At 54.8% G+C, this 27,334-nt stretch overlaps 1 protein-coding gene across 5 annotated transcripts; it reads right to left on the reverse strand.

Moving 5' to 3' along the window:
- Positions 1-27,334, reverse strand: ATP8B3 (ATPase phospholipid transporting 8B3). 5 transcript variants are annotated; one of them, XM_038164044.1, is made up of 25 exons: positions 27,175-27,320; positions 26,139-26,237; positions 25,671-25,732; positions 25,096-25,168; positions 24,936-25,006; positions 23,364-23,446; positions 21,128-21,286; positions 20,426-20,514; positions 19,673-19,866; positions 18,771-18,979; positions 16,377-16,411; positions 15,037-15,193; positions 14,204-14,392; positions 13,682-13,794; positions 12,630-12,794; positions 12,220-12,331; positions 11,888-11,963; positions 11,301-11,439; positions 10,608-10,875; positions 9,916-10,139; positions 8,978-9,061; positions 8,181-8,423; positions 7,852-7,990; positions 7,485-7,615; positions 1-48 (listed from the first exon to the last, which is right to left on the reverse strand). In XM_038164044.1, the coding sequence occupies exons 1-25, from the start codon at positions 27,211-27,213 to the stop codon at positions 16-18; spliced, it is 3,186 nt and encodes a 1,061-aa protein (XP_038019972.1). In that variant the 5' UTR covers positions 27,214-27,320; the 3' UTR covers positions 1-15. The 5 variants fall into 5 exon arrangements, with proteins under 5 accessions (XP_038019972.1, XP_038019971.1, XP_038019970.1 ...); XM_038164043.1 differs by lacking the exon at positions 1-48 and adding an exon at positions 140-3,158; XM_038164041.1 differs by lacking the exon at positions 1-48 and adding an exon at positions 5,375-5,750 and having other exon boundaries at positions 8,181-8,420; positions 27,175-27,331.

Consider the following 27,334-nt stretch of genomic DNA (forward strand, 5'->3'; position numbering starts at 1 on the left):
TTACTTTTCTCTGAGTCATGTCGTATGAGAGTATTTATTATATGTGTTCTGTGTTCAAATGTAATTTAAAGAAGACCAAAAAAAAAAGAAAAAAAAAGACAAGATGAGAATTTGATTTATGCATGAAAAAATATACTCTTTCTTGAAGTAATGTAATAATTATTGGGGGAAGGGTGGTCGGGTGGGAGCGGGAGGGGACAAACTGTGCTTTTTTTGTCCACGAGTTTTTGGTTGATGAAGATTTCTCTGCATGGATCATGGTTCTGTTCCAACTCACACCCACGGGAAAGTCATCATTTACCCCCTCGGTTTCTTCCTTCGCCTCTTTTGTTCCTTTCCTCGCCCTGAAAATCCCTTGGCAGCCGTGGGGGCAGGCGGGGGCTGCTCGGGGACCCCCGGGCAGGGCGGGGGGCGCAGCCTGGCCCCATGCCCAGCAAACAGGGTAAGGGAATCTGGGACACGGGACCCCGCCGTGCCCACCCCTCCCTCCTGCCTCTCCCTGAGGTCTGGTTCCTCACTCTGCTTTGTTTTCTGTTTGTTTGGGGGGAATTGTTGGTTTGGGGTTTTTTTTTTTTTTGCTTTTCCAGCTCTGTGGGTCAAATCCCAAGTGCAGCCAAGAGGAGGAGAGACAATCAGCTGCCACCACCTGAGCTGGCAAAGCCATGGGGCTCCTCGTGTCCTCTGAGACAAGGGAAACTGCCCTGGGCACCCCAAAACCCCCCTCAGGGTGAGACCTCTCCAGGTGATGCTCCTAAATCCCCATCCTTGGGATGGCCTCACAGCCCTGCCTCTGCCCTTGCCCTGCACAGAAAGAGGTGCTGAAGATGCTGCTGCATCAAGGCCCAGCTGGAGCAGGCATGGGCTGGGGAGACCCATTTCTGGGGCCTTTGTCCTCAGGAATGTGGTTTGGGTCAGAGGCACAGCCAGCACTCTGTCCCTGCCAGGCTTTCCTGTGCCACCAGCCTGGCTCTCACTCTGTGCAAAGACACTGCCCTGGTGGAAGAAGAAGAGTCCAGGCAGTGGAAGAGCCCCTGGAGGATCCCAACCCACCAGATGGCCTCAGGGCACTTTGGAAGGGCTTTGGAGCTCACTGAAATTCCCAGAGTCCACCCCTGAGCAGCTCCTTCCTCCTCCTGCTCCTCCTCCTCTTGCAGACAGGAGCAGAGCAGCATTGAGAAGCCACGTCTTTGGAGGCCAGGAGGGTGACAGGGACCTGGAGGAGGCAGTGGTGCCATTCCCAGAGCATTTCCCTGAAACTGCTGCTTCCTCAGCTCTTCCCAGCCTCTTCACCACTCAAGGTGGACCCAAAGCTCAGCTCACCATGAGGAAAAAGATCTCAGCTCCTTCAGGCCCCGCCAAAGTGGCCCCCAAAAGCCAAGGAAGGTTTTTCAGTCTGCAGCCTTTGTCTGCTGCCAGCACCGAGATGCTCAGCACCAGGTGGTGGTGGAAGACCCACAGACCAAGGACCTGGCTTGAGGAGGAGATGATGTTGGTTCCCGCAGCCCCACTCATCTGCTGACCAGCCTCCTGTCCTCTGGAGAGCCCAGCATCCCCACCACGCCCCATTTCCTCCTCCAAGACCGTTTTCACCATGAGAAGCTTGATGGCCAAGACTGCAATTACAACTGCAAGAAGATCGACCAGGTTTGGACACAACCCCAGTCACAAGTCCTTGGAGCTTACAGAGACCAGCTGGATTCCATCCTGGGAGTGATGGCTCGGGAGACCCTGGAGAAGCCAAGATCTGAGCCCTCTTCCCTGTCCTTTGGCCCACCAGGACTCTGGCTCAGCTGACCCCACCCTAGACCTGGCCGTGCCTGCTGCCCACAACAACCAAAATGCCTTCAGGAGCAACTTGCCACGATACCAAAGATTTTTTTTCCCCTGCAGGTAATGACAATCCAAGCTCTGTCCTAAAGACAATTCTCTTGACCAGGGTTGCACCTAAAGGGCATTTTTTTTGCTGTGGGGAGCAGGAGTGAAAACGGGGCCCTGGGAACCCCTCTGAGGGTGATGCAGGGCAGTGAGGAAGAGGAGGAGACCTGGCATCTCCCACTGGAACCTACTGGTTCATCCTGGCCAGTGTCTCTTGCTTGAACTGTGGGAGTTTTCAGGGATTTGGGTCATTCCGTGACCTCTGATGCCCCCAGCCACTCCAGTTCTCCCTGGAGTGAAGTTTTCCAACGATGGCTTTTATACTTTGAAACCCCACCGCTGGCCGTGGGGCAGCGCCGTGCTCATCCTGCCAGGAAAGCAGGAGGCTCCTGGGGTCGGTTCTAAACATTCTTACCCCACTCAGAGCCAAGCTTTCCCTGCTGTACCATCGGCTGGGCAGGCAGGACACCAGCACAGAGTGAGAGAAATGGCTTTGTCAAAAATTCACCAGTCACCCTTTTTGCTGAACATCTCCAGTCTGGGTGGGGAAGACTTGGAGCTCCTCTGTACCTCACCCCGGGGTTGTCACTGCCCCGTCTGCCTGTCCCTGTCACCACCGCGTGTCCCCAGCACGGAGCTGGCTCCTTTCCCTTGTCTCAGAGGACACCCAGCCGTGGGGCTGGACCTGCAGGAGCTGCCACAAGGAACCCACTTCCTCCCACATCTTTGTCTGGCGCTTTTAAAGAGAGGAAATTAAAAATGCAAAGAACAAAATTTGGGTTTGGTTTGGTTTGGTTTCTTTGTATGTTTTCCCTTTGATCTCTAAAGGAAACAAAGGAGTCAGACAGAATCCAGCCTGGCCAGGGAGATCCCACAGCCTCGGCTCTGCCAGCCCAGCCTCCTCCAGAAAACATTGCTCATTTTTCTGTATAGCAATAGGTGAGGCTCGTCCTCGTCCCATGCAGTCTGAGGGCCACATCTCTGAGTTTTTAAATGACTTTTTCCTTCTAATTAAATTAATTTAATTTTTTTTTGCTGCTGCTTCATTGTTACTCTCATGGGATAAGTTTTGTTCTACAGCGAAATGCAATTGTTACTCCTCTGTGTCTTGCAACTATATTTGTTTAAGCTATTTACAAACGTTAAAAAAGAAAAAAAATAAAATAAAAAAGAGTCTTATGTGTCAGGCACTTTATCCAAACTGTGCTGTGTGCTCTGGAGTTTGTTCCTTGTTCTTTGCAATGACTCACGCAGGGGAAGTTATCAGGAAACTTAACTCCAGCCTGTCAACAGGTTTTAAAAGAGAGAAAAAAATTAATCTCTATTTGTTCATCCTCTACTGGTCATGACTGTGTTGTATTTCTGCAGCTTTCTGTTTCTTCAATAAATTATTTTCTAGTCATTCACCCTGACGTGTGTGGTGTCCTGTGGTGGTGAGGGGGTCACTCCCCTCCCCTGCCCCCTTTCACCACCTCACTCCTCTCTCAACCCTGGCCTGGGAGGTTCAGGGATCATGCCCGGGGCGCTGGGGAAAGTTCCTCCCCCTCTTTTCCACCTGGCAGTTGCAGCAGTGAGAGCTTTCCCAGAGGAAAGATTTTTATTTCTTGGCACCATCCGATCCCTTCTGGCCAGAACCCAAGGGAAACACTTTAATTCTCACAAAGCCGGTGCAGATGAGGCCAAAGCACTTGTTAAACAAACCCGTGGAGCCGCGTGTGCTGCAGGCAGGGCCAAGCCCCCGTGGAGGATTCAATTGTGCATCTTTTTACCCAGATTTCTTCTCCTACTGTGCCTTTTGCCATGGCATGAGCACTGCTGGCACGGACAGAGGGACCACGGGACCTTTCAGTGCTGCTTTCACCCTTTGTGGCACAGCAGAGGTTTCCAGGAGAGGAGAGAAAAGCTAAAAAGTCCTTTTAATTAAAAACCAAAACCCATAAAAAGGGTGACCCAGTCACCAGTCAGTTGTTCACACACAACTTCTCCAGCAGCCACTGCTGGTGGCCCTGGCTCTGTGGGACGTGTCCCCTGTGCCCAGGCAGAACATCTCCACATCCTCCCAGAAGTGCTTTCTGGGACCTTGCAGAGCCTGTGAGCATAAGCTGTCCCCAAAGGTGGGGACACCAGACCTGGGGAGGGGTGTGGAGATGGGGCAGGGCACACAGAGGACACTGCCCCTTGTGCAGGGACAGCAAAGGCAGGAGCTGGGAGTGGTGGGGAGTGACAAGGAGGCTGCAGGAGCCAGGCTGGTCTGGCTGGAGAAGAAAACCCAACCAACCAATCAATCAATCAATCAATCATACCTGGCTGCCTCTCCAGAAATTAGGAGATATTTTAAAGTCACACTGCTCGAGTCTGAGCCACCTGGGCTGGTGGAGGTGACGCTGCCCATGGCAGAGGCTGGAATGAGGTGAGCTTTAAGGTCCCACAACGTGGGAAATAAATTTGTAGAAAACAGCAGGCACCTGTATGCAAACCTTGAGATAAGAAACGCTGACTAGAAATGCCATGGAATAGGACAGGCATTGTTGAGAGAAAAATAGAACTAGAAACAAGTTTCAAAGGATGGCCTTAAAAACAAGACTAGATACTTCAAAGAAATAGGACTATGAAAGATGCATTGTGATAAGACCCATGAGGAGTAATTTAGATGATTTGCTTTAAAGCATTTTACAACATAGTGTCGCAAAAGCTGATAAACCAAAAATGCTTTTAATATATTGTAATTAACAGATAGCTTCTGATTGTGATAGCATAAATTATAACATCTGTATTGTCTCATTCTTCTCATGAGACTAAAAATAGAATAAAAGTTTTTAAAATGTCTCTCAGTTACCTCATCTCTAAATCAAAAAAAAACCATAATCCAACACTACCCAAACCACTCCAGCACTGTATGACCTGGCAGAAAAGCCACAGGATTGACCCCAGCCCTTGGTGGAGAACACAAAACAAGGTTCTTTCTGCAGCGACTGCAGCTCAGTCCCCTGGGGGTGGGAACGAGCAGGGGTGAGGGGCTGCACCCCCCCTGCTGCTCTCCATTGGGGCAGTTAATTAGTCAGAGCTGGGTTAATGAGTCTGGGTCGGCACCACTGCCTTTGTGGGTGCAGCCTGGGCTGGGATCAGCCTCACACCAGAGGCTCCGAGGGCTGGGAAGAGCGAAGGGGACTGGGCTGCCAGCCAGGGGGTCACAGGCAAGGGCGAGCCTGGTGGCAGCGGGCAGAGAGCCTGGTGGCACCAATCAAGGAGCCTGGTGACAGAGATCAGGGAGCCTGGTGGCAGCAGGCAGCGAGCCTGGTGGCACCAATCAAGGAGCCTGGTGACCGTGGGCAGCGAGCCTGGTGGCAGCAGGCAGCGAGCCTGGTGGCAGAGATCAGGGAGCCTGGTGGCAGTGCTCAGTGAGCCTGGTGGCAGAGATCAGGGAGCCTGGTGGCAGTGCTCAGCGAGCCTGGTGGCAGTGGCAGTGGCTGTCACAGCTGTACAGCTCTGCAAAGCCATGTGCTCCCAGCGTGGGGGTCACGGTGCCGCAGCAGGAGCCCCCAGGCTGGGCCAGCCCCTCTGCAAAGCCAGCAGATAAGATTGAAGGTGGCCCCTGGCAGGAGGGACCAGCCAGGTGTGCCCCTGCTGCTCCTGCCCTGGCCCTACGCCGAGGGGCAGCGCACGGAGGGCACGGCCGGGGTCCCCTGGGGGCGCAGGGCACGTGGGGCACTGGCCTGGGTGGCCCTGGCACGCAGACTGTCCCCGCGGGTGATGAGGCCGGCGTAGCCCTCCTGGTGGGAGAAGGCGTAGCTGGAGCGGCGGAAGGAGCCGCGGGGGACGTGGGAGCGCAGCTCCACCGGGGGCTCCGGGGCCCGCCTGGCCTTCAGATGGATCTTCTGCAAGGACACACAGAGATCAGGGCTGGGGAGAGCCCGGGAGAGCCCTCAGCCCAAGGGGGGACATGAATGTGGTGATGCCTTGTGAAGGCTGACCTAGAACAGAGGCCAGACAGAGCTAAAGCAGGGATTTATTAGGAGGCCTCGATGGATCCACCTTGGGCAGCACAAGAGCCCAGCCAGGGCTGCACCCCAGGTGAACCCAAAATGGCCACAAAATGCACGAGCGCTCACGGGGTCTCTCCCTTGGATCAGTTCTGCTCCATTTGCATCTTGCAGTTCATTGTCCAATTCCAGCTCCAGCCCATGCAGTCCCATCCTTGTTTTCCTCTCTTCATTCCACGCTGTTTCTGCTCTTGGGCTGAGATTTGGATCATTTGTCCTTGGTCCCCAGCTGGAGCAGGAATTGTTTTGTGTCCCTGCTCTGTGCAGAGAGCTCAGCATCCCCTCATGTGAAGCCCAGACCCACCCACTGAAGCAGCACAGAATGTGAAAAATAGAAAAGCTCAAACCTGAGGCAACAAAGGGAGCATGGAGGCACTTCCACCAGGGCATGGCTTGGCTCCCAGCTCTGCAATGACCTGATTTTTCATGAGGATGAGGGATGAGGGGATTCTCCAGGGGATCTGCAGAGCCAGTGGAGCTCTGGAGCACAGTGTCAGCCCCTGCTCCCACACAGGCTGTGGACACCTCCCAGGCAAGCCCTCAGCCCAAGGTGGGACACACGGTAGGCACAGGGACACCCCCCAGTGATACCTCAGGTTTGAGCTTTTCTATTTTTCACATTCTGTGCTGCTTTAGTCTGTGGGTCTGGACTTCATATTATGGGATGCTGAGCTCTCTGCCCAGAGCAGGGAGACAAAACAATTCCTGCTCCAGCTGGGGACCAAGGAAAAATGATCCAAATCTCAGCCCAAGAGCACAAACAACGTGGAATGAAGAGAGAAAAACAACAAGGATGGGACTGCATGGGCTGGAGCTGGAATTGGACAATGAACTGCAAGATGCAAATGGAGCAGAACTGATCCAAGGGAGAGACCCCGTGGCCAGTCGTGCATTTTGTGACCATTTTGGGTTCACCTGGGGTGCAGCCCTGGCTGGGCTCTTGTGCTGCCCAAGGTGGATTCATTGAGGCCTCCTAATAAATCCCAGCTTCACCCTTTAGCTCTGTCTGGCCTCTGTTCTAGGTCAGCCTTCACAAGGCATCCCCACCAGGACAGGGTTGGGATCCCAGCTCCACCTCGATCTCCTTTTCCATGATGGGATGGGGATGTGGGGACTCTCCCAGGGGGCTGCAAAGCTCACAGAGCTCTGGAGCACAGTCTCAACCCCTGCTTCCACCTGGACTCTTTTGAAGGTACAACCCACAGCCCTGGTGGGGGTGAGCTCCACCAAGGCTGGGGTGGCACCAGGACCTGCACCAGATCCCAGACTCTCCTGGGGGTTCCTGGAGGACAATTCCTTACTGCAACCAAAAGCAGATCCTCTCCAAGAGCTGGGTCAGGTGTCTTGGCCCAGACCCCCAGGTGGGCCATGGAGCAATTTTGGGAGAGGCCCCTGGAGTCAGAGCTGGTGCTGGCGTCATGAAGGACCACCACGAGTGGGACCACCAAGGAGAGGTGACATGTCCCTGCACGACAGTCCAGGCTTCCCTGGGGAACCTCCCCTTGCCATCACCAGTCCCAGACACTGGTGGGAAGCAGGACCTGCCCTGCCAGTGCCCCCAGCCCTCACCTGCTGGGTGGTGGCCCTGCCCAGGATGGCACGGATGGCGTGGACGGTGAGCGAGGGGAGGGTGTTGACCACCAGGGACAGCAGGACCACCAGCAGGACAAAGGGGTCGGTCAGGGCGTTCCAGCTGGCATCTGTCAACAACGGTGTGATGTTTGGGTAGGGAAGGTGGAGAGGGAACAGGGAACCAGTGCTGGGGGACAGGCCCCCAGCCAGGGAGGTGCTGAGGGCTCTAAAGAGGAAATGGCACCTAAAGTGGAGTTAGAAGTCAAGACAGCAGGTCAAGAATGAGGAGATGATCTGCAGGGTGGGAAACAGCTCCTAGCACCAAGGCCAGGGAAGGGAAGTGGGAATCCCCAGGGCACCTCACCTGGGAAGCGGAAGATGGCAGGAGCTATCCTGTAGGCATCAACAGTTTGGGTCAGGAAGGAGAAGAGGCAGAAGAGGAGCAGGCTGGCTGTGACCATCAGGAAGGACAACACTGTCCAGTACTGAGTGTCCAGGACAATCTGTGGGGACAGAGCATGCAGTTCATGAGGGCAGTGGTGACCCTCTTCCTGTCAGCTGTTTTGTCCAAATCCCTCCCCCTTCCTGGGGAGATCATCCCCCAGCCATAAAGCCACTGGGGATAGTGCCAGAGCCCAGGAACCCTAAAGATCTGCTGTGGGGCACGATGAGCAAGAGCAGATCAGTGCTCACCTCCACGAGGACCGACAGCAATGCTGACAGGGCCACTGTGACAGAGAAGGACTCATAGTCCCCCACGACCTTGGTGCCAACGTGGTCCTCAAAGGCCCAGAGCGTGATGTAGAAGCTGATGAGGGAGGTGCCCACCCCGTGCAGGAGGGTGACACCAAAAACACGGTAATTGAAGAGCTCGTCCTGCTGCCCGACCACGTAGAGCTCAGGGAACTCCAGGCTCTTCTTGGCACTCACATCCTGCTGGGAGAGCATCCCAGAGGGGATGCAGGGATTGGGGGAGGGAGGGGATCCCAGAGGGGATGAAGGGACTGGGGCAGGGAAGGACTGGGGGAGGGAGAGGATCCCAGAGGGGATGCAGGGATTGGGGCAGGGAGAGCATCCCAGAGGGGATGCAGGGATTGGGGCAGGGAGGGATTGGGGGAGGGAGGGAGGGAATCCCAGAGGGGATGCAGGGATTGGGGCAGGGAGAGCATCCCAGAGGGGATGCAGGGATTGGGGCAGGGAGGGATTGGGGGAGGGAGAGGATCCCAGAGGGGATGCAGGGATTGGGGGAGCAGGATGGGTCTGCCCCACCCCACACACCCTCTGGGAGAGCTGCAGTGGGTTCCTCTGCCCTGTGGCTCTGGGAGGACTGGGGACAGGCACCCCAGGGCTGAGGGTGAGCTCCAATGCCCCCTGAGCTGCCAATGCCGTGTGCTGGCACCAAGGGCTGTGGAGAGGGGGGCAGTGGCTGCTGGGCTGGCTCCCAGCTGCCCAGGGTGGCACAGGGCTGGGTGAGCCCAGGGAAGCCGTACCTGCTCCAAAAGGCCCACGGACAGCACAGGGTAGGCAGTGTAGAAAATATTGTAGAGTGCAAGGAACCAGCCCTCATACAGAGGCTAGAAGGGAACAGGGAGAAGCTGTGAGCTTGGAGGTGCTTTGGAAAGACCCACAAAGGATGTCCAGGCCCCAGGACACTGAGATCCAAACATGGAAATCCCCTTGGACTTGCCCCATCCCCTGCATCAGCCCCGCATTGTCTGTAGGGTCAGGATGCAGACAGAGATGGAGCTGGAGCTCCACGTGTTGCTGGTCAAGTCACACTTGAGGATGGCCCTTGGGACCAAAGCTCCTGTTTTGGAGGAAACCAGCTTAGTGCACATGGGATCCTGCATCTCTGTGAGACTGAAGTACAGCTCACAAGTGTGGAAGAGGTTTCACAGCCACTTCTGTGAGCCAGAGAGAAGTTTGATGAGAGGATCCATGTTTACTCCTGAAAGAATTTTCTACCAAGGTCATTGACAAGAAACCAAGAAAGAAAGAAGGAGAAATAAGTGAAACCTGCAACTGCCTACTCCAATAAGCACTTTGTTGGTCTTTCCTGACCAAGTGTAAACTTATGAGTCTTGTAAGGCTGTATAAAAACCATGCATGCTACAATAGAAACAGGTTCAAAGCCTTCTGAAAATGGAGAGTGTTGCTTTGTATTGTCTCTGTCTCAACTACAACACACAGGGAGATCCTGAGTTTCCCTGGGATGCTTTCCCAGTCCATCCAGGTAAAAAGCAGATAACCAGTTGTGCCTCAGTCAGAATTTGGACATGGTGAGGGAGAAAAGGGGACCAAGGTGGTGACGTGGACACGCATCCTCCGGGCAGCCCCAGGCACGATCCCTGCGGGGGATGCTGAGCAGGGGGCTCGTAACTCTGGTGCAGAGACTCCACAGGATGGACGTGACCCCCGCACCCCTCACCTGGGCCGTGAATCCGCTGTGGAAAGCGAACCACACTTGGGCCAGGAGGCCAGCGAAGGTCTTGTAGAAGAAGTAGCGGAGGAACTTGCAGATGCGCAGGTAGTTCCAGCGGCCGTGCACCAGGAGCAGGCGCTGCAGGAAGGAGAACTGGGCCAGGGCGTAGTCACTGCACTGCACGGCCTGCAGCCCCTCCAGCCCGCTGATGCCCACCCCGATGTCCGCGGCTGCGGGCGGCAAACGCACACGGGGAGGTTTGGGGGGAGCTGAGGGCTTGATGTCCCCATAGGCTGTCCCCAGGAATGTGAATCCAGGAGTGACAAAGGGAACAAGCCCTCTCTGTCTCATGTCCTGGATATTCCAGGCGTGGTGTGAGGGCACAGCCACGTGTCAGGGCTGCTGGGAGGAGCAGGGATGGCTCTGCCAGCTGCCCACACTGGGGTTTGAAGGTTCATCAAGGTTCATCCCAGATGCCAAAAGCACGTGGGCCACCCTGCACTTGTCTCGGGCTGGCCCCTGTCCTGTGCCTCTCACTCCCCTCCCAGCACAGCAATGTGGGGAACAGGTTTGGGGCTTCCCCTCCCAGTTCCTCACCCCAAGGGGGAGGGTGAGGTGGTGGAGATGACAAATGGGGCACCACCATGACCATTGGGACACACCAACAGAACCCCGACCTCCCCCTGCCCAAGCCTCACTTTTGATCATGTTGACATCGTTGGCCCCGTCCCCAATGGCCAAGGTGACGGCCTTCTTGTGCTTCTTCACCAGCTGCACCATCAGGGCTTTCTGCTTGGGGGTCACCCTGCAGCAGATCACGGCCTGGCAGCTGGTGGCCAGGTCCACAAAGGCCTTCTCCACCAGACCTCCCTGGTCCTGCGAGGCCTCGGCCCTGCCACAGCACAGCCACCGCCACGGCCACCCCTTCTTCTCCTTCAGCACCTCTCCTGTGTGCAGGATTTTGTCCTTGGGGGAGAGCACATGTGGCTGGGACCTCACCCATAGCCCTCAGAGCCCTCAGCTCCTCAGCAATGCTCTTAAATGCCCCAAAAGAGTGACTCTGGTTGTCCCCAGGCTCATCACAGAGCGGGTGCTGTGACCATGAGCCCAGTATGTCCCAGTGTGACCACGAGAGCTTGTGATCACCACCCAGCCCGTGTCACCCCAGAGCACTGGGCAGCTTTGGCCAAAGCCCCCCAACACCAAATGCTCAGTGCAAGGTTGTTCTCCTCTCCACCCTTCATCCCCAGCCCCAAATGGGCTTTTCCCACCTTTTGGGCAGGAGGAGCACCACGTCCTGCCCGTGCTGGTGCCACCCAGGACCCCGATAACACCAGGGCAGGACAAGCATCAGGCAGGGAGCAGAGAACAGCATCCAGGTGCCACCTTACCAGGAAGTCCCCACTGATGATGACAGCTCTCTTGTGGCACAGAGTCTCTGGGCGCTGCTGGGAGAGGCGGCGGCTGCACGGGGCATCTCCAGGGCCACTGAGGTTGTTGTTGCTCTCCCAGTAAGCCTGGAGGATCTCACTGTGGGAGGAAGGGGGAGTTGGACATGAGCTGGGGACACTGGGAATGCTGGCGAGGCCTTGGTCGTCTCAAAGCTAGGGAGATGGGACTGTGGTGGGAACGGGAGGAACAAAGAGGAGGTTCACTCATATCAGAAATCAGCCTGGTTTAGAGGCTGGAGAGAAGCTTAAACCCTTTCTGGGCAAAGCCTGCCAAGAAGGAGCATGGGATGGGAGAAGAAACAGCTGAGGAGGCCTGTCCCCAGGCTGGGGAAAAGCCCAGATGAAAAAAAGCACCAGATGGTGCTGGAAAAGCACCAGATGAAGCCCATGGACATCCAGGCTGGCACAGGGAAGGAGAAGCTCCTCTGGTTGAGCTGAGCTCTGCCCACCCTGCCCCAGTTCCTCTGCCCTGGTGTGTCCTCAGCAGGGACAGCAATGTCCTGAGCCAGGAGGGGACAATTCCTCACCTGACCTCCTTCTCCTCCAGGATCTCCATGTCGTCTGTCAGCAGCCTGCAGGCGTAGCCGATGTTCATCGCGGTCTCTGCAACGCCCAGCTCTCAGTGGTCCATGGTGCTGCCCCCCAGCCCAGGGCAGCCCCCAGCTTGGAGAGCCCTTGGTGGGCAGCAGCTCCTTCCCCTGCCTCAGTTTCCCCTGGCGGGTGGGATGTGCTGGTACTGGAGAGTAAAGGGACCAGCAGGACCAGTTCCTGCCCACCCCCAGTGGTCCCTCTCCTCTCTGCTCCTGGTTAGGGGAGAAGCTCAGCTTTGTTGGGGGGGTCTGGGGGTGCCTCCACTGACCTTGTTTGTCTCCTGTCAGCACCCACACTTTGATGTTGCCCAGTTTCAGCAGCTGGATGGTCTCGGGGACTCCATCTTGCAGCTTGTCCTCGATGGCTGTGGCCCCGAGCAGCTGCAGGGGGGTGACTGGGTGTCACAGAACGGGGCAGGGCAGGACACAGAGGTGGGAATCACCCCTGCACCCAACCAGCAGCCCTTGCTGGGGGTAGACACAACCTGACATCTACAACTTGACACCCCAGTGTCCACTGGCATATCACAAAGTCACCCCTCGGGGAAGTCTCCACCTGTCCTCCCCTCAGGGAACGGGTGTTGGGTTGGACACTTCACCTCCTCATTCTGGAGAGCCAAGCCCCCCATGCCTGCCCTCTGGGGCACAGAGAGCTCCTCCTGACCCAGCCCCGTCCCACCTGCAGGTTCTGCTCCATCTCCTCGTAGAGCCTGTCCAGCTCCTGGGCACGGTCCTGCAGCAGCACCGCGGCCTCGCGGTGCCTCCGGCTCCAGGCGCGGAACTCGGCCTCGCTCACCTCCCTGCTGGCCACGCACAGCGTCCTCAGCGTCTCCTCTGCAAAGCGCTGCAGGGAGCAGACATCAGGACTCTCCTCCCTCCCCAGGAGATTGTGGGACATTATACAAAAAGTAGAAAGTAAGGACAAATAGAACAATGCTTGTCTAGAATAACTCGCTGAGCTGCAGAAAAGTGTAACCAGCGAGATATTAGGATTAGGATATAATTAATGAGATATTAGTTCTAAGCTTAATAATGGAGCTCTGTGCATTGTGTTTTAAGGCTTACAAGCAGTTATTGTGTTTGAAATGAGCAAGCATTGTTTTAACCAAAGGTACGTGTGCTTATAGTGATTGAATAGAGTACTGTCAATGTGCTTTTGCTTTGTGGGATTGGTCAAAAAACTTTTAAAGTGAGTTGTAACACTGAGTTCTTTGTTGCTGGGGATGTGAGCTGCTGGCATCTTCCCATTAACCATGGGAATGAGAGTGTCATAACCATGTAATGAGAGTGATGCTGGAAAATACAACAGCTTGAGAAGTGTTCCCCAGCAGTCCCGTCCTGTTTGTGATTTGTACACAGACCCTCAATGGAGATACAGAGGACCAGGAGACTCTCACAGGACCAGGGCATCACCCCAGGCCAGCCATGGGCAGAGCCAGAGACACTCCAGGACCCGGGTGTCTCTCTCCAGGCTCCGACTCCCTTCCCTCACCCTAGAGCATCCCCATGAGCATCCCTGGATGCAGCTGGTCCATGCAGAACACCGGAGGTGGATTCCATGCCCTCTCACCCCCTGTCCCACATGCACGTGAGGCTCCTAGAGCAGAAGGCAGAACCAAAGTCCCTAAGGCAGAGGGAGGAAGAGCAGCAGGACACAGACTGCAGGACAGCCAGCCCAAAGCCAGCAGGAGGCAGAGCACTGCTGTCACCCCGGGCTGGGGTGGCACTCACATCCAGAGCCCTCTCGGTGAGGGTCTCCGTGGGCCCTCGGCTGCGCAGCCTCTCCAGGATGACCGTGTCAGCACCCTTGGTGTAGAGCCGGATGGTGCCCTGGGGGTCTCGCACTGCCAGGGAGGGGAGGACACCTTAGGTCCCCTCAGAGATGGCTCCCATTCATCACTGTCCCTGCACGGTGGCCACGCTGGCCCCCGCTGGCCCCCAGAAGGCACCAGAGGCTCGCTGGTGCTTTTCCTTCTGTGGCCATGGGAAGCACAGGAGTATCCCCAGATCTGCACCACCACGGGGCAGAATCGGGGACTGTCAGTTCCTCACACAACTCCTCTGAGCCCTGGATTTACTTCCTCTCTCTTGGCTGCTCAAACCCTTCTTGGCTGCCTTGACCAAGGTGACCAAATCCACAGGGACGACCAGGATGACCCTTAGGAGCCGTGGCCACCTGCAGCCATGCCAGTGCCATCCTTTGTGGGGCTGAGCACAGAAGGGACCTGGGACAGCCCAGCCCACCCCGCTCACCCAGGACAGACATCCTCTTGCGGTCGCTGTTGAAGTCCAGCATGGCCAGCACCTCGTACGTCCTGGTCCTGCCCAGCTCCCTGATGGTGATGGAGTCCTGAGTCCGGGCCAGGAAGACGTAGCCCAAGTTCCTGGCTGCCCACACCAGTGCTTCCTCATCAGGAGAAGCTGCCTGGTACACCAGCTGGTCTGCAGGAGAGGAGGAGGATCACACACAGAGACTCCCAACAAACCCCACTGGGACAGCTGCAGGGCCTTGTTCTTGCCCAGCTGTGACACCCTGAGCCTGAGCTGCCAGGCTGGGGGAGCCCAGTCCTGCTTGTCTCATCTGGAGAGGGACTGGGGACAAGGCCTGCAGGGACAGCACCCAGGGAATGGCTCCCAGTGCCAGAGGGCAGGGCTGGATGGGATCTTGGGCAGGAATTGTTCCCTGGCAGGGTGGGCAGGCCCTGGCACAGGGTGCCCAGAGCAGCTGGGGCTGCCCCTGGATCCCTGGCAGTGCCCAAGGCCAGGCTGGACAGGGCTTGGAGCAGCCTGGCACAGTGCAAGGTGTCCCTGCCATGGCAGGGATGGCACTGGATGAGTTTTGAGGTCACTCCCACCTCAACCATTCTGGGATTCTATGACCCCTTTTGCTCGTTGCCCCAGACAGGGTCATCCCCCTTGTGCTTCTATTCCAACCCATGGGCTCTAAAGCTCCCCCAAATACAAATCCATGGCACAGGGACAGTGGCATGAGCCACCCATGGGCTCTCCCACCTGCAGCTGAGCTTTGCTGGGCGGTGCCAAACCCCACCAGGACCCCCCAGGCCCAAGGAGCAGCTCAAACCCACCGCCCCTGTCCTCCACCATGACGGTGTGGCAGAGGGCCAGCAGCCTCAGGAACTCCCTCAGCACCGGGTCCTTGTCCCTCCGGGCGGCTTCCAGCAGCGTCACATCGCAAACATCCGACTTCTGCTCCCCGCGGTGCTCCTGGCTCAGCCCCAAGCCCTGCAGGAGGCACAGGCAGGATGCAGGAACCCAGTGGGACTGAGCACAGGGTATCTGTGTCCCCAGGAGCACCAGGATGTGACACAGTGGCACTCTGGTGTCCTTCTGTCTTAGGCTGGAAATGGGGATGTGTATTCTATTCCTATCTGTGGAGCAGTTCTGCTAGTTCTGTTATTCTGTCCATGGGGCAGTTTTCTTTATCTCTCCCACAGCCAACCCTCCCTCCAGGAGATCTCTGCTGTCCATGGCCACTGAGGGTCCCTGCATGGCTGATCAAATTCCATCATCCATGGGGAGATGCTCTGCCCAGGGCAGGAGCCAAGCATTCCCACCTGGATCCAATCTGAGCCTGGAACAGCACAGCAGCCTTTGCCACTGCATTCCCAGAGGAGCAGCTTTCTTCTGCCCTGCATTCCCAGAGGAGCAGCTTTCTCCTGCCCTGCATTCCCAGAGGAGCAGCTTTCTCCTGCCCTGCATTCCCAGAGGAATTCCAGGCCCATCTCCAGCAGCCCTGGAGCTCCAGAGGAAAACTCCAGCCTTGTGCAGGATCCCTGCTCCAGCAGAAGCACAGCTGGGCCTGCAGGAGGGCTGAGCCACCATGGAATGGCCCTGCTGCCACCACCCTGACACACAGGGGGTCAGGGCCTGCTCTGACCCTGACAGGGTTGTTTTGTATTACTGCATTTGTATTTTTATTTTCTTCCCTAATGAAGAACTGTTATTCCTGCTCCCATATCTTTGCCTGAGAGCCCCTTAATTTCAGAATTATAATAATTCAGAGGGAGGGAGTTTACATTTTCCATTTCAGGGGAAGATCCTGCCTTCCTTAGCAGACACCTGTCTTGTCAAACCCAGACATTTTCTAGGGTGTCCTTCCCCTCCCTGGCAGTGTGAGACCCCCAGGGCACAGAGCCAGGCCAGGGGCTGAGCCCAGCTCTGCGCTGCCCACACCAAGGGGGTGAGCGTAAAACAGCCGGGAGTGAGAAAACCCTAAAAATCAGAACTGCATCATTTCATCACCCCAGTTCCCCTGTCCTGAATGACAAACTCACCAGGCTCCTCTGAGCCTGGACTCTGTCGGGAGCCAGCTGAGCTCCTCAGCACCAGGCTGTCCCTGGTGGCACCAGTGGCACCAGTGGCACCAGTGACAGCCCCATGGCACGTGGGAGAGGAGCTTACTCACCCGTGGCTGTTTGTTCTCATGGCCTGTGCCTGGACCTGCCAAAATAAAAATAATCCTGTTAATAGAGGGCTGGCAGGGGGCTTTGAGCAGCTTCTCTGGAGGGACTCCTGCTCCTGCTGGCCAAAAAAAACAGTAAAAAACCAAAAACCCGAGCATCTGCTCAGGGCTGGACTGCACTGGGATATCTCAAGTTGAGATATCCTCACTTTTTTGGCTTTTTGTTCAGATTTTCACCATGATTTTAATGTTAAAAATGCAGGTCTCCTTTCAGCTGCATTTCCTGGGAGATTCTGCATTTGGCCGGGGCCTGCAGGGATGAGGGCGATGCTGCTCCACAGGGGTGGGATGTGCTACACCAGGCAGGGAAAATTTGGTTTATTCCTGCCTAAAAGCTTTGCCAGGGTTTTTTTTTTTTTTGCCTTCCTTTTTGCTTTTCTCACTGTCCCTTTGTCTCAAGCACATGACATTTATCTCAGGGAAACAGGGCTTCATGCTAAAGCCTGGGCCTGCCTGCTCATTAATTAAGCATCATGGTGGCTCCCAAAGTGAGCCAAGAGCTGGAGAAGGGGCAGCAACAAGAAGAGGAAGGACTTGGCAATTTTCGAGGCATTATGGGGAAAAACAAGCAGAATCATTAAAAAGAATGAATTTTTAAATGTGCAAAAAAGGTTAAAAACCCAAAAATCCTCAAATAGACAAATAAAATAATAAAAAAAGAAAGCAAACAGTAATTATATATATTCAGTCTAATGGAACAGCTTAAGAACAATGATAATTTTATAATAAAATAAAAAATAAAAACTTCAGCAAATTGAAAAAAATTCATCTACAACCTTAAAAAACACTTAAATTAATATAAAAAATACACAAACATTAAATTAAAAAATCAGAAACATATATTTCTACAATTATAAATAAAAATATTCCTTAAATAAATAAAACAAAAATATAAAAATATAATTATATAAAATAAAGTAAAAATTTTTAAATTATAATAAAAAAAATATATAAATATATAACAAAAACCTATTAAACAAAAATATCCAAGACACAATAAAATTAAATAAAAATAATAAATTTAGAAAACAGAATAAACCTTACAACTATCTATTAAATTAAAAAATTATATATTATCCTATAATAAAAACTGTGTTAATAAAATAATTTAAAATTGATATAAAAACTAAAAATACAATTATATTAAATAAACTAAAAATGAAAAATTATAACAAAAATATATAAACATAACAAGAACCCAATAAACAAAAGTATCCCCAATACAAAAAAATTAAATAAAAAGAGCAAAAAGAAACCCAAATAAACCTAATAATGACTATTAAAAATTATATATTATCTTATAACAAAAAACTCATAACTACCTTAAACTATTACCAACTACTTACTCCTTTAAAATCTCACAACCTCTAAACCTAATATTTATCTAAGCAATAAATAATTCTTAACCCAAAAATAATCCCATTCCTTCATTAAAAACAACAGCAATTGTCTTGGGTTGGGAGATGTTAGTGGGGGTGTGTATTCTGTTCCCACCTGTCAGAGCTGGGGCAGTTCTCTCTGTCCATGGGGCAGTTTTCTTTATCTCTCCCACAGCCAACCCTCCCTCCAGGAGATCTCTGCTGTCCATGGCCACTGAGGGTCCCTGCATGGCTGATCAAATTCCATCATCCATGGGGAGATGCTCTGCCCAGGGCAGGAGCCAAGCATTCCCACCTGGATACAATCTGAGCTTTGGGAACAGCACAGCAGCCTTTGCTCCTGCATTCCCAGAGGAGCAGCTTTCTCCTGCCCTGCATTCCCAGAGGAGCAGCTTTCTCCTGCCCTGCATTCCCAGAGGAATTCCAGGCCCATCTCCAGCAGCCCTGGAGCTCCAGAGGAAAACTCCCCCCTTGTGCAGGATCCCTGCTCCAGCAGAAGCACAGCTGGCCCTGCAGGAGGGCTGAGCCACCATGGAATGGCACTGCTGCCACCACCCTGACACACAGCGTGCCAGGGCCTGCTCTGACTCTGGCTGTGTTTGTTTTCTTTTTTGTACTATTGCATTTGTATTTTTAATTTTCCTAGTAAAGAACTGCTATTCCTATTCCCATATCTTTGCCTGAGAGCCCCTTAATTTCAGAATTATAATAATTCAGAGGGAGGGGTTTACATTTTCCATTTCAGGGGAAGATCCTGCCTTCCTTAGCAGACACCTGTCTGTTCAAACCCAGACACAGTAATAAATGCTGCACCTGCAAAGCCCCAAAAACGTGGAGGATGAGGACAAGGAGAATTCCTACCAACACCAATCCCCCTGTCCCAGCCACTCGGGAGGGGTGGAAAGAACCAGCTCCAGGTTCATCTGAGCCCCTACAAACCAATCCCAGCCCGGGTTACCATAGATGGTCCCGTTGACACAGCATTTCTTGAAGCTCATGACGTTCTGGGTCAGGGTGCCTGTCTTGTCTGAGAAGATGTACTGGATCTGGCCCAGCTGGTCGCTGAGGCTGGTGCTCCTGGCCTCGGCTGGGATGTCCTTGGCACCATAATACATCTCCAGATCCCAGTTAATGAAACAGCTGTTCACCAGGTAGATGAATTCAAACCTAGGGAGTGCAGGAGGAGAGAACAGGAGGGAGAAGGAGGTGGTGTTCCTCACAGCCATGGGGTGCTGGGGACCTGAGACGGGAAGGAAAGGCGGGTGGACATCTCCATCGTGATCCCACTGCTCTGGGCTTGGGGGAGGCCAGAGGGTTTTCATCACCCACTGGTCCCCTCAGGAATTGTGGCCTTTGCTGACCAAATTCACAGATCTGGAGGTCCAGTGCAGGGCCCAAAAGTTTGGAAACAGCTTTTTCCAGCATAAATTATGATTGTGGCTGCACAGAGCAGCTGTGCTCTTCTCCTCCCAATCCCTGCTGCTGTCCATAGGAAGCCCAGGAATATCTCAGATCCTCCTCCCAGGGAGCTGCACCTTCCCCAGAGCCATCCTCAGCCTGCCCACGATTCCCAGTATCCCATCCAGCCCTGCCCTCTGGCAGTGGAAGCCATTCCCTGTATCCTGTCCCTCTATCCCTTGTCCCAAGTCCCCTCCAGGGATGCCCGGGGCTCACATCCCTGTTCTGCTTTTGCCTCGGGAAGGTCTCAAAGCACACCCTTGGTGTTTGTAGGACACACAGCTCATCCATCTGGGCCACACCTGGACCTGCATTTTGGGGCCCTGACCCAAGTTCCAGGGGAGGGGTGAGGGCAGGGGTGGGTGCTGGGCCCTGACCCCTGCCAAGCTGCGTGGTCCTTACGTTATGTACATGGACATGGGGATGATGATGCTCAGGAGGATGGTGAAGCCCCAGAAGTTGAGGAAGGCCTGCTGGGCAGGGCTCGTGTGCTGGTAGAGGGCAGCCAGGTAGCTGTGCTTCTCCTGGAACGTCCTGGCCCAGAACCCAGAGGCCACAGCGAGGCCCAGGGACGTCACCAACAGCAGCAGGAAGATCTGGAGTGGGAAACCAGCATGAGAAGGTCCCAAGATGAGAAAGCCCCAGGATCACAGAGCCCACCAGAATCTTCTCTAGAAGGCTCCAGGCAGAGCTCAGAGCCCCTGGCAGGGCCTGAAGGGGCTCCAGGAGAGCTGCAGAGGGACTGGGGACAAGGCCTGCAGGGACAGCACCCAGGGAATGGCTCCCAGTGCCAGAGGGCAGGGCTGGGTGGGATCTTGGGCAGGAATTGTTCCCTGGCAGGGTGGGCAGGCCCTGGCACAGGGTGCCCAGAGCAGCTGGGGCTGCCCCTGGATCCCTGGCAGTGCCCAAGGCCAGGCTGGACAGGGTTTGAGCAACCTGAAGGTGTCTCTGCCATGGCAGGGGTGGAATGGGATGGGCTTTAAGGTCCCTCCCAACCCAAACCATTCTGGGATTCTCTGAACACGTTAAACCCAAGACATTTTGGGGCAAATGTTGCAAGATGAAGAAAAGCAGCACCACCCAAGCAAGAGACGTCTCGTGAGGAGCCCTGTGAGCCACCCCAGGAGCAGGGCAGAGGTGTTTGTCCACACCCACCGCGATCACCAGCCGGTCCATCAGGTGGTCCAGCTTGGTTTTCTTCCTCTTGATCTTCCCAGAGTTCCTCATGATTTTGGAATCAAACCCTGGGCAGGAAACATTTCCAAAGTCAAAATGCAAGTCCCCAGAAGGTTCACCTGCAGGTCAGTGAGCTGCTTCCCTCCATGATGACACCTCCCTCCCCTGAGGAGACCCTGCCTCCATGGAGCTGTGCTTGCAGGCTCCAAAATGTGATGCTCACAGCAACTCTCACCCTCCCTCTCCCCACAGCTCCCCACGGCCTGAGCTGGGTGGGTGGATCTGGGATGAGTGACAGTGTCCAAGGCCAGGCTGGACAGGGCTTGGAGCAGCCTGGGACAGTGGAAGGTGTCCCTGCCATGGCAGGGGTGGCACTGGATGGGCTTTCAGGTCCCTCCCAACCCAAACCATTCTGGAATTCTCTGATTATCTGAACATGTTAAACCCAAGATATTTTGGACCAAATATTGGTGCAGCTGGGGGACAACCCGGGACGAGGAGAGGTTTGGTACCACCTCACCTCCCACCAGCGATCCCAGCACCACCAGGACACACCGCGGCAGCTCCTCCACCTTGTGCCAGCTGGGAGTGGCACTGCCAGTGCTGGAAACGCTTGGGCAGCTTAAAACCCCCGTGCTGCCGGGGCATTCCTGCCCCTCCCGGCCGGGCAGGGCCACTCGCCTGCGTAGAGCACCAAGCCGTAGCAGAGGGCGGTGTTGCGGACGCGGCAGCCCCGCAGCAGGATCCGGTCGCCATCCAGGGCGTGCGTGTGGCCCCGCCAGCGCAGGGTGCCCGTGAAGGTGTGCATGCGGCTGTTGGGCTCCTCGCACGTCACTCGCCCTGGCACAGCAAAGGTCAGTGTTGTGATGCGCTGTATAGGTGTTATGAATGAGTGTCAAAGTTCATATTTATTAGAGTAGAGGGATAGATTCAGAATAGTATGAAATAAGGTAGATAGATATTAAAGTAAAAAGGGATAGAAGGAGAGTTACGTCTAGACATGTTCTCAGGGAAATACCCAAGAAAAGTCAGTCTGCAGCAAAACACCAATACATACCATACCAATAGACTCTATTTACATGTGAAACACAACAGGAACAGTTAATTTCACGATTGCAGCCACACAGGGAATTACGCCATCAGCAGCACACCTGGATCCCCCCCGACTGGAGGGAGGGAACACACTGCTTAGAATTTTAAACCAGTTCTGGGAAACCTCTCGGTTTGCAAAAGAGATTTCCAGTAAGAACTGAGTATCGGAATTCAGAGTGATGATAAGGATATCTCTCTCGGGATGTGACTGTGTACTGTTAAGATTAATCCTGTCTAGCACAAGACCAGAAGTCGATGAATTATTCCCAAAGACATCGAGGACAGGACCACCTCCCATCAGATACCATTCTACTGGACCGGAGAAACCTTTGGGACTTGTTTGGTTATGAAAAGAACAATGGACTTCCTAGCCCGCGGCAAGAAAAATGGGATAAAAAGACCTACATGGAGAAAGCTCGGTGTGCTCGCCGCACTCCGAAGCTGCCAGTGCTTGGAGTTGCTCAGCGTGTCACCCAGGGTCTATTCCCGGGCTAGACTCTGTCCGATCCGTGGCTTACCGAAATTTTGTCAATTTGCGCGAAATAAATTTTGTACTTTGTTTTTATATCATAATTTGACTCTGGCAAATTATTGATAAAATCAAATTGGCAATCGTATCTATAACATAGGTGTTTAGATGTTCTGCACTGGGTGAACTTTTCCCATGGTACCCCCTGGTAAGGTGATCTGTCCCTTGAAGCCCCCTCCCTTCGCCCCTCCTCACTGTGTCCCCTGGGCTGTGGCCTTCCGCGGGTATAAATGTCCCTTGAGTTTGGAACTCTCCCCTCTCTTCTTCACCTGGGAACCCCACGATGCAGATGTCCCTTTCCAGCTAATAAACAGGATATCAGAACCACGTGGAGAAAGAGCGCTTCTCGTCCTTTGCTTTGTCCATGTAGGATCCCTGCGGGCTAAATCCCAAGCTAGCCGGGGGGATTTACAGCCCGAGACCCACGGGTTCCTTCAGGTCAGGGGCCAGGGAGAGCCTTGCTCCCCTCTCAGCCCCACGAGTCCCCCCCAGAGAGGGGTGCTCGGGTGTGAGAAATGGGTTGGTAATGGTAAAAATACAGGTAGTGGTAATTTATGATGGTATTGTAATGGTAAAAATAATGGTAAAAATATAGGGCATTAGTGTTAAAAGTATTCGCAGCGTTGCGTGGCAAAAGCTAACAGGCTGAAAAAGTTATAAAGTATCATAAAATGAAAAATTATAAAAAAATTTTTTTTCCTAAATTTATAAAGTATTATAACCAAGAAATAGGTTGGCTTCTGGTGGGATGGCACAGAGTTTTACATCTCCTATGTCTCACCTTTCATTGAGGCTGATAATGGAATAAAATCTTTTCAAACACCTCTCAGTTACCCTGACTCTGTAAAAAGCTGAGAATAATCCAACACTCAGGGCCTCCTGGGGAGATCCAGGGTTTGTCAGGGCATCTCTAGGAAGCATTTGGATGGCTCAGGTTGAGGCTAAGGGAGGTGCTGGGAGGTTGGGCAGTGCAGGAACCTCTCTGGAGAAGGTACAAACACAACCCAGTTCATCCCCAAGGCCTTGGAGAGGGGAGTTCTGCTCCCTGTGGAGGAGCAGCAGGGGCTGGGCTCAGGTTTGGGCACCAAGAGCTTGGTTCCAGAGGGAAAATCAAGATCCAGGGGTGGGGAAAGGTGCCCAACCCTGATGGATCCACCACAGGAGTGATGGGAAGTGCCTCCCCACGAGACCTTTGGCTGCCTCTTGCTGGACTGATGGGGAGCAGAGAATTCCCAAGGCTGGATCCATCCCATCCCAGTGGGATTGGCCACGTCCTCCCCCAGCCAGCAGACTCACCGTCAAAGGCAGCCATGCTCTCCTCGCTTTGCAGCTCCTGGTGGGTGACCAGAAGGGCCTGTCTGAACTTCAGGTTGGTTTCCCTGTGATCAGGAGCCAGGGAAAGGAAAATCAAACCACCCTGTGCGGTGACAGAGCTGTTCATCCTCCTGTCAGGCCCGTGGGACAGAGACAGCCATAATTATCAGCTAATCACACAAGTGGTGGCAGTGACATGCCCGAGAAGGACCTGTTGTGCCACACGTGCAGGAAGAGCCCTGGTCCAGGGACCCTGCCCTTAAATCATCCTGCACAGGGAGGATGGGCTGGGAGGGAGCTGGGAGATGGAGACGCCAGCCTTAGGTGCCAGGTGCTCTGCAGAACCCTCAGCAGAGCTTCTGTACTCCCACTTTCAAAATTTGTGGGTTAAATCTGCGTTTCTGGGGTGCCCTGGGGGGTCCCCAAGATCAGGGTCTCTGGCCCTGTCCCCCTGATACCTTGGGGTTTAGGTTTTTCTGTTCTGTTTTGGTGTGCAGCTTTTAGCTTTATATTAAGGATTTAGATAGGATAGATATATATTTTTATATATATATATATATATATATATATATATATATATATATATCCTCTCTATATATATCCTATATAGAGGATATTCATATAGGATATAGAATTTATATAAGGATCTCTTCACAGGCTGGTGAAGACAAAACAATCCTATTCCAGCTGGAGACTCAGGGACAGTCCCTCCAAACTTCAGGCCCAAAGCACAAACAATGTGAAAAGAGGAGGGCAGGCAGGCAGGCAAGGAGGATGAAACATCATCATTTGAAGTTGTTAATTGGACAGTTAACTCCTGTATGCAAATAGAGTAAAACTTATAACAATGTGAGATCTCGTGACCAAGCCCTTTTTGCTCCCATCTTGGAGCCATCTGGGCAGAGCCACGACTGTGGCTGTGGCACTGCCAGGGTGTGGCCTTGGAAGGCGCTGCAATAAATCCACTTTATTCCTCTAAACTCCCTCTAGCCTCTGTTCCAGCTCCTTAAGGCATCACTCCCATGGCCAGAGCGGTCCCTGTCCCCATCCCTGTCCCCATCCCTGTCCCTGTCCCTGTCCCTGTCCCTGTCCCCATCCCTGTCCCTGTCCCCATCCCCATCCCCATCCCCATCCCCATCCCCATCCCCATCCCCGTCCCCGTCCCCGTCCCCGTCCCCGTCCCTGTCCCTGTCCCTGTCCCTGTCCCTGTCCCCATCCCTGTCCCTGTCCCTGTCCCTGTCTGTCCCCGTCCCTGTCCCTGTCCCCGTCCCTGTCCCCATCCCTGTCCCTGTCCCTGTCTGTCCCCGTCCCTGTCCCTGTCCCCGTCCCCATCCCTGTCCCCGTCCCCATCCCTGTCCCTGTCCCCATCCCTGTTCCCGTCCCCATCCCTGTCCCTGTCCCCATCCCCATCCCTGTCCCTGTCCCCATCCCCGTCTCTGTCCCCGTCCCCATCCCCATCTCTGTCCCTGTCCCCATCCCCGTCCCCGTCCCTGTCCCTGTCCCTGTCCCTGTCCCTGTCCCTGTCCCTGTCCCCATCCCCGTCCCTGTCCTCACCCATCAATGTCAGCGGTCTCCACGTAGCACAGGCTGCTGGGCTCGGAGCTGCACAGCAGGAGCAGGTCAGCCTTGAGGAGCAGAAAAGGGGGAGAGCAGCTGGATGAGCCCCCGGTCACCACTGTCCCCCCGGGCACAGCCAGCTCTGGCCACCCCTCACCGGGACCACGCTGTCCTTGCGCAGACGCACGATGTCCCCGACGCAGATGTCGCGCCACTCCTGCCAGCAGAACCTGGGGGGAGGCAGGGGACAACTTTGTGTCCCTGCAGAGCAGTGGGACTGGGGACTGGGGGTGTTTCAGCCGTGCCTGTCCCGAATTCCTGCAGGATTTGGGTCTCCAGGTTCTTGTGCCACCTCTAAGGGTGGCACAGGAGCCGTGTGTCACATCCGTGTCCCTGTCCCCACAGCTGACAGGGGCTCTCAGCCCCCTGAGCGCAGCTGGGAGAAGCTCATCCTTCCATGGAGGGGACACAGCTCCATGGGCTGGATCTGATGGCCCGGAGGAATTCTGTGGCCAAGGAAAGCCTCCCCCAGCACACCTCAGCAAACCGGGGCATTTTAAACCTGCTGCCCATGCCTGGAACGTCACCAATCCTCCAGGAGGACCTGTGGCACGTTTTGGGAGGTGATGGGAGCTTGCAGAGCCTGGGACAGTCCCACCAAAGCCCTCGGGAGCTGCTCCACGGGAGCACTGGTGTTCCTGGGTGTGGCAAACACAGCCCCGAGCCCCTCACCTCCTCCCAGCCAGGATCTCACAGGGCCGGCTGTTGATGCTCCTGTCACTGCGGTGACGGCCCTGCACGGGACACACAGAGAGGCCAAGGCATGGCAGTGGGCAATGTCCCACAAAAACAGCCCCCCTGATGCCACCACCTCCCTCCTCCCTCCAGAGCTGCGTTCTGAGCCGTGGGAAGGTTTGTTCTGATGAATAAAGAGGCTGAGTTCCCCCCAGGTGTTTCTGGGGACCCACCTGGCACTCCAGCCCGTGGTCACGGCATTAAAGGTGACAGAAATGAGGGTTTGGAGCCCAAGGGGAAGCAGCCAGGGAGTCACATCTTTCCCAAGGGAAAATCAAACCACGTGGATGTGGTGGAGTGGGTGATCCCTCAGGACGGAGGGGCGGCAGCAGCCCCTGAGCTCCTCAGCCCAGCTCCCAGCAAAGGGCCCTCCCTGCCCACGTCCCCAGGGCCACCCCCACTCACAATGTCATCGACGAGGTCTCGCAGCCCCCGGATGACGAGGAGGCAGCTCAGGGGGAACAGCAGAGTGTACCAGGGCAGCGTGGAGATCTCGGGGAAAGTCTGGAGAACGAGGATTTTACAGCACTGACACAGCTCCTGTCCCGCCTTGGGGCACTTGAGGTGTCTGAGTGACCCCCTGGCTCCTGAGCCAGCGCCCGAGGGTGGCAGGAACCCATCTCAGGATCACCAAATCAACATCTCTGCTACTGGCACCTCTTTTGCTGGGTTTTCACCTGGTTTTGAGGTGTGAAATGCTCCGAGGTCTCTGACTTCGGAGGGATGAATTTCTGTTTTGGTGTGGTCAATCTCAGCTTCACCTCCATGCAAACCAAACCCATTTTAGAGAATCAAGGAAAGATTTGGGTTGGGAGAGACCTCAAAGCCCATCCAGTGCCACCCCTGCCATGGCAGGGACACCTTCCACTGTCCCAGGTCACTCCAAGCCCTGTCCAGCCTGGCCTTGGGCACTGCCAGGGATCCAGGGGCAGCCCCAGCTGCTCTGGGCACCCTGTGCCAGGGCTGCCCACCCTCACAGGGAACAATTCCTGCCCAAGATCCCATCCAGCCCTGCCCTCTGGCACTGGGAGCCATTCCCTGGGTGCTGTCCCTGCAGGCCTTGTCCCCAGTCCCTCTGCAGCTCTCCTGGAGCCCCTTCAGGCCCTGCCAGGGGCTCTGAGCTCTGCCTGGAGCCTTCTCCTCTGCAGGTGAGCAGCCCCAGCTCTGCCAGCCTGGCTCCAGAGCAGAGGGGCTCCAGCCCTTGCAGCATCTCCGGGGCCTCCTCTGGCCTGGCTCCAGCAGCTCCACGTCCTCCTGGGAGGCTTTAATTTAAATTAACCACGCTGAGCACGGGTTCAAGCCCTCAGGAAGTTCCTCCAAGACACCGAGCACCACGGAAAAGCCCCCGGGGAACGTTTCAGCCCCAATTCCCTGCCCTGAGCGGCAGAGAGCCCTGCGTGGGCAGAGCCCGGGCACGCGGCGAGGTGGGCAAGTTGCCCACCTGGAGGAGGATGACGAAGACGAAGTAGACGTTGGCCATGCGGTGGAACTGCTCGTAGAGGTTCAGGGGCAGGAAGGTGAGCGGGTTGTACTTGGCTGTCCTGATGGCGTTGCCCTGCGGGGACAGGGGGCACGGAAATCAGGGACCCGCTCTGCAAAGG

Source organism: Motacilla alba, chromosome 28 (assembly GCF_015832195.1).
Source record: "Motacilla alba alba isolate MOTALB_02 chromosome 28, Motacilla_alba_V1.0_pri, whole genome shotgun sequence".
NCBI lineage: Eukaryota > Metazoa > Chordata > Aves > Passeriformes > Motacillidae > Motacilla > Motacilla alba.